Genomic DNA, 6,400 nt, shown 5'->3' with positions numbered 1-6,400 from the left:
CTTCCTCTCTGTAAAAAATCAATAAAAAATATATATTAAAATAAAATAAAAAATAAAAAAAACTGGAAAAAGAAGAAATGGCCCCAGTGATTATCGAAGGGCTTACATACCAGCAAGGGAAATCTTAACTTCTGACCACTCTGTTATGTCACTCTTTTTTGGTATTAGGAAGAAAAAATAATATAATCTTGATTTCTGTATCCTATACTGATTACTTTCACTGCACATATGCAGCTTCTACAGTGGAGCCTTGACTTACGAGTGTCCCGACTAACGAGTTTTTTGAGATACCAGCTGACTCTCGGCCGATTTTTTGCATTGAGTTGATAGAGTAATTTGAGTTAACGAGCTCCTTAATGAGCTCCTTAACGAGCTCGGTCTTGGAACGAATTAAACTCATAAGTCAAGGCCCCACTGTACATTAATTACTACTTCATCACAATCCTTTCACTGTCAAGTGTGCAAATAGAAGCAGAACCTAAACCCCACTAGGTGGCAGCCTTGATTATATAAACACTTTCGTGCAAAAAGGCCTCAGTGACTGTCTTCATTTTCCTGTTTTAAAAACAAACTCTGAAAAATAAATTATAAACTCAGCAAGTGTCACTTGAGAAATTCACAACGCTCCCAGGGGCTACGTTACACCGACACCGAACGGTACCACGGGTACAGAGGACTTCGTGTCCAAAATTGCCTCCCGGAAGTGTTCCGGTTCCAGCTTCCAGAACCAAAACATAAGCAAGACTGACTGACGTCTGGCAGGGATGTTACAATGCGGCCATTCGAGTCTATAATACACAGATGCTGCCCTGCAGCGTCACACACTTCCCCGCGGAGGCCTAAAACGTACTCACATGGGTCATATTAACTAGGAAGCTAAGTAGCTTCATGTTTGTCTCCCGGCCTCCTCTCATCTGTCCACATTCCTAAACATGTAAGGCTGAACCTCTGCACTACCTTCCTCAGTAAAAACCGAGCCAAATTTCATTCAAGAGTGGACTTTTCCTTCTTTGATTGTATCCTTTTTACAGCAATTACTAGTAACGAGTCCACTGATTCTCTGGTTGATGCCTTTGGATACATTTTCAAAACCAATTGCTATATTTATTTGTAAATCTATCTAAATGACTTCCTAAAATCCCAATTTCTATTTTGGATTGGGCATACTTCAAAATTAGCAGTCTTTGCTATGCTAACTTGTAGCTATCTCTTCATAGTTGGTTGGCATTATTTGATTTCAGCTTATAAAAGTATTTTTTTTTATCTTCACCCAAGGATATGCTTATTGATTTTGAGAGAGAGAAAGGGGTGGGGGGAGGGAGAGAGAGAGAAAATCAATGTGAGAAACATTCATTGGTTGCCTCCCGTACTCTCCCCAACCAGGGATTGAACCTGAAACCTGGGTACGTGCCCTGACTAGGAATCGAACCCGCAACCTTTTGGTGTATGAGACAATGCTCCAACTGACTGAGCCACCCAGCCAGGGCTCAAACTTTTTATGCCAAATGGAATTGTGGGTTTGTTTGAAGGGAGGCTGGAAGGGAAGAAGATGATTTTGAAACTTTATAGCAAAATGTTACCAAGTCTATTTTCACTCAGGGATACTTTATTCAAAATGCCTACATGAAAGTATCTTTTAAAAACTCCAAGACCCAGTTCTCTGGCTGGAGTGCTCTCCACTCTGTGGTGCTTGATTAGCTCTTGCAGGCTGGGGCCTGACTGCAAGGAAAAGGCCGCCCTTTAAAGAGAAGGAAGAAACAAAGTCAGGCGGAGAGGACAAGCTGGGTGAGCAGCCTTGACCGCTAAGGAGAGGAACTGGTCAACAGGCATCTGGGTGGGGGAGCCAGAGAGAGCTGGGCCACAGCGTGGTGGGGGCAGGGGGAGTAGAGGTGGAGTAAACGGTCCTATGATATGCTAAAATGACTGGCTCTATCAGGTGAAGGAAAGAATACCTTTCTCTGAATTCACAAAAGAGGATCAAGCTACAAAATAATCAAGTTCAACACAACACTTGCAAAAAAGTAAATGCACAATATCAATGTCAACAATAGTCATTTATCTTAACTTGAAACCCCCAAATCCTGTCATTGATAATATTTAAGTTAATGTACTTGCAATAAAGAAGAGTCTAATACTTAAGGTACTCCTGAATAAAAACTACAAAATTAAGTTATCAATCTTAATCACTTCTGTAGAAATCAACTTTTTAAAAAAATACATATTTTTTAATTTATTTCAGAGAGAAAGGGAGAGGAACAGAAAGACAGAAACGTCAACGATGAGAGAGAATCACTGATCGGCTGCCTCCTGCCTGCCCCACACTGGTGATTGAGCCCACAACCCGGGCCTGTGCCCTGACCCGCCTGTAATCAAACCATGACCTCCTGGTTTATAGGTTGATGCTCAACCACTGAGACACACCGGCCGGGCAAAATCAACTTTCTTTTCCCGAGGTTACCCAACTGGATTCTTCTAGTGACACCAAAAATTTTACCTGCGTACAATGAGCACCCTTGATTTAGAAAGCAGATAAATTATGGACAAAGGAAATAGCTAGAACCCCCTCTATTACAATAACAGTTAGAACTAACTATCCTTAGGTAATACCGCTACTACTTAAAATATCAGAGCTAGCTTCCACATGTGCTAAGGAGAAATTCAGAAAAGTCAGATGAAAGGCAGTAGAGGTAGCTTTTGCCAAAGTAATAAAAATACCTCAGAAAGAGATCAAAGTGCTTCAGTAAAGCCTTCAGGTTCTTCTCAGAAAAGGCCATCTTTCCAAGGATTTCTGGAAGTTTCACTGTATCGAAAAGAGAAGCAAAACCATTTACCATGGGCAGCATCTGGCAACGGGTAGGACACACCCAAGGACCGTCTGGGTCTGTTTGATCGGAAATGAACATCCACGTTATCAAACAAAACTAAGAACTCTGCGTGAACACAAAGACACAGCAATAGTACAAATATTACAAATATAATTGTTAGGAAATTTAAGATTTATGAAGGGCCTTTTTTTAAAGAGGTTCCCTTTCAGTAATTTTTCTTAGACCCCAACATTACCACAAGATGTACATAAGCTAACAAGTGTGTTAAAGCAAAAAAAGGGGGGGGGGGGGGGAAAGCAGGGACCAGGATTTCTTACCAAACAATCGCAGCAAGTGTTGCGCCCCGTAAATGTACGAGGGTGGAGGCGGCTGGTCGCCCGGAGGGTAACTGTCTGGTACAAGTTTCCAGGAGAGGACCTGGGAAAGGCACAGATTGAACGCTTTGTTACTGCATCTTACCACTCTGTTAGCAACAGTCTCGACATCCGGAATCCCGGCAAATACCCGTGTGCTTTGCCATTCTGTGCCCAATCACGTGTCACACCCCCGCCCCCACCCCCAACTTGCCGGCCCTCTGGCACCTCAGGAGTTGCTCCACAGCTGGACCAGGGAAGGGAGGAAATAGTGACCATTTCCTGACAATGTGGAAGTCCTGAAGAGGTAGCCCTCCGACTTCCCCATGGAGCTCTTTGTGGGTATGATCTCAGGACATAGGAGAATATAATGTGTTTTTATGCTGAAGAGGGTCGAGCTACAAAATAATTAAGTTCAACATAACACTTGCAAAAAAGAAAGAAATGCACAATATAAAATATTGTGTAGAATTATTATGTAAATACATAGGGAAAACTATCAAGAAGTATATACCGAAATGTTAACGTTCGTTTTTTTTAGTGGTGGAATTATAATATAGGGGTCATGAGAAGATAGACATATATGTTTTCCATATCGATTATATACTAGCATACATATTATAGTTTTCTACTATAATTTTTCAAAACCTTTTTGCCTCTTAAATCAATCACAGGAGGATCCAACTTCCTTGACAACATGGAGACACTTCTAATCATCTGAAAATTATGATAATAAATTAAGTAGAGGAAAAAAATGTCACTATCAAAATAAATATCAGCTTATAAAAATAAATAAAACTGTGGAAGAGAAGACTTAAAATTAGATTAGGGAACTATTTGATTTCCTAATTTTTCAACAGCTACTACCTATACACTAGCTGCAACTATTTAGGTCATTTTGTGCCTTTCCTTTATTAGAAATCCTGCTGTATTCGAGAATGAAGCAGTAAAAAAAGAGCCCAAGGATGTTTTGAGTAATATTACTATTGTTTCAAAATCCCGGAATTGCTGCTGTTATATTCACTTCGGAAGCTAATGTGACCCTCTGAATCAAGTGAAAATAGATGTTAACCTTGAAAATACCTACACTCTGACCTTTTACGGCAAGTTTGCTGACCTCCATCACCAAATGTTCTCTGCCTGGTACAGTCATCTGCCCCCAGACATGGAAACAAGGGAATCCTGTCCCCGGGTGACATTGACAGAATAGCCTGTGGGCCTGAGACATCTCCTGAATCCTGGAGACACTCACTACCTACATCAGTTAAGTGGCCTTAAAAATCGAGTTTTAGCCCCAGCCGGTTTGGCTCAGTGGAGAGAATGTCAGACTGGAGTGTCCCAGGTTCGATTCCGGTCAAGGGCACATGCCCAGGTTGCGGGATCGATCCCCAGTGGGGGGCGTGCAGGAGGCAGCCGATCATTGATTCTCTCTCAGCATTGATGTTTCTCTCCCTCTCTTTTCCTCCCTGAAATCAATAAAAAAAAAATAGATTAAAAAAAAAGAGAGAGAGTTTTAGAATGAAGCTTCCCGGGGCTGGGTGGGTGGGAAGAGATCAACCAAAGACCTTGTATGCATATGTGCATAACCCATGGACACAGACAATTGGGTGGTGAAGGCCTGGGGCAGGGGGCAGGGGCGGGCTAGAAAGGGGACACATGTAATACTTTCAACAATAAAGATTTAAAAAAATAAAATAAAGTTTCTCCATCTGTAAAATGGAACCCCAGTGCAAGGTAAGAATATGAGGTAATTTAGGTCAAGTGCCTGGCATAATGCTGACACACAGCATGCCCTCAAAGGGATGACTGTTAATATTATTAAGGATGGATTTTATATTTTTAAATGGTTGGGGAAGTAGCAAAAAAAACCCAAAAACAATGTCTCATCACACATGCAAATGATCTGATATTCAAATTTGTGTGCGTATTAAAGTCTTATTGGAGACAGCACACTCATTCATGTATACAGTGTCTATGGCTACTTTTAGAGTTGGGCAGTCTTGTCAGACACTGTGTGGCCAAAGCTTAAAATATTTACTCTCTGGCCTTTTGCAGAGAAAGTGTCCCAACACCTCTTCTATAAAATGAAAATACAGGAGGTCCTCTGACCGCAACAGTTCATTACAATGTGGATGAGATGCCGTAGGAACTGAACTCTTGTGTGTATCCATTGGCCTGTGGCAAAACTGGTTTCATTGTATGTTGTCCTGCTTAAAGTGCAAGCACCTATCCATGACGCTGAGTGAGGACTCACTATACTCATGTTTCAGTACTAACAGTTTCTTAAGATAAAAGCTACATGTAAGTGTAACAATGTTCTCGTTTTCGAAACCAAGAACACATGGTTACACATCATCTGAACGACCCTGTTCACGTCCAGAGCAACAGAGCGCCTCTGAGGAAACCGGATTTCCTGCTACAGGAAAAAAGCAACCGCAAAAGGCTCGCCGGGGGAGGGCGAGCGGCAGACACGCACTCTCTACCTCATTGATCTCATTAGTCCTTCTGCCTTCGAAGCTGGCGAACACCGCGCTGCCTTCCTTGCTGGGGGTCACGGGAACAGGTGAGGAGGATCTGCTATGCACAGGTGTTTCTTCGGAAGGAACAGATGTCAGTTATTCACTGAGAAGTCACATGGCTGGGGAGGAAAAACAGCTGGAAGACATTACAGACAGCAGAGGACTCACTCGTCTCTAACAATAAGACCCTCCTATGACAACACAGCACCTAGAAGAGTGGTCGGCAAACTGCGGCTCGCGAGCCACATGCGGCTCTTTCGCCCCTTGAGTGCGGCTCTTCCAAATACCGACTACTTCTGCGCATGGGCCACGAAATTTCAATCGCACTGTACGTGCGCACCCGCACGTGGTATTTTGTGGAAGAGCCACGCTCAAGGGGCCAAAGAGCCGCATGTGGCTCGCGAGCCGCAGTTTGCCGACCACTGACCTAGAATATTATTTGGAAAAAAAGAAAAAGAAAAGAAGGACTCAACTATTAACAGTAGCTACAGCATGATGAACCTTGAAAACTTGCTGCTGAGTGAAAGGAGCCACAGACAGAAGGCCACACTTTGTCTGACTCAGTGGGTCACCGGTCATGCCCAGAGGCAGATCCAGACGGGCAGCAAACAAGTGGCGGGTGCCCAGCATCAGGGGAGGGAATGGGGCGTGACTGCCAACTGACTGGTGACCCAGAGCTAACCCAGGAGCACCAAGCACCCAG

The 6,400-nt window shown here is 43.0% G+C and overlaps 1 protein-coding gene across 1 annotated transcript in view; it reads right to left on the bottom strand.

Annotated features, from left to right (window-relative positions):
• MSL3 (male-specific lethal 3 homolog (Drosophila)) overlaps positions 1–6,400 on the bottom strand; it is a 15,366-nt gene that overhangs the window by 1,539 nt on the left and 7,427 nt on the right. Inside the window, exons 11-13 of the mRNA XM_014528829.1 lie at positions 5,662–5,787; positions 3,143–3,242; positions 2,716–2,800 (exon numbers count right to left, since the gene is read on the bottom strand). Of these exons, the coding sequence (XP_014384315.1) occupies positions 2,716–2,800; positions 3,143–3,242; positions 5,662–5,787 (311 nt within the window). The remainder of the gene's footprint in view (positions 1–2,715; positions 2,801–3,142; positions 3,243–5,661; positions 5,788–6,400) is intronic.

The sequence above is a fragment of the Myotis brandtii genome, unplaced genomic scaffold (genome assembly GCF_000412655.1).
Source record: "Myotis brandtii unplaced genomic scaffold, ASM41265v1 scaffold655, whole genome shotgun sequence".
NCBI lineage: Eukaryota > Metazoa > Chordata > Mammalia > Chiroptera > Vespertilionidae > Myotis > Myotis brandtii.
This window is presented reverse-complemented; position numbering and strand designations above follow the sequence as displayed.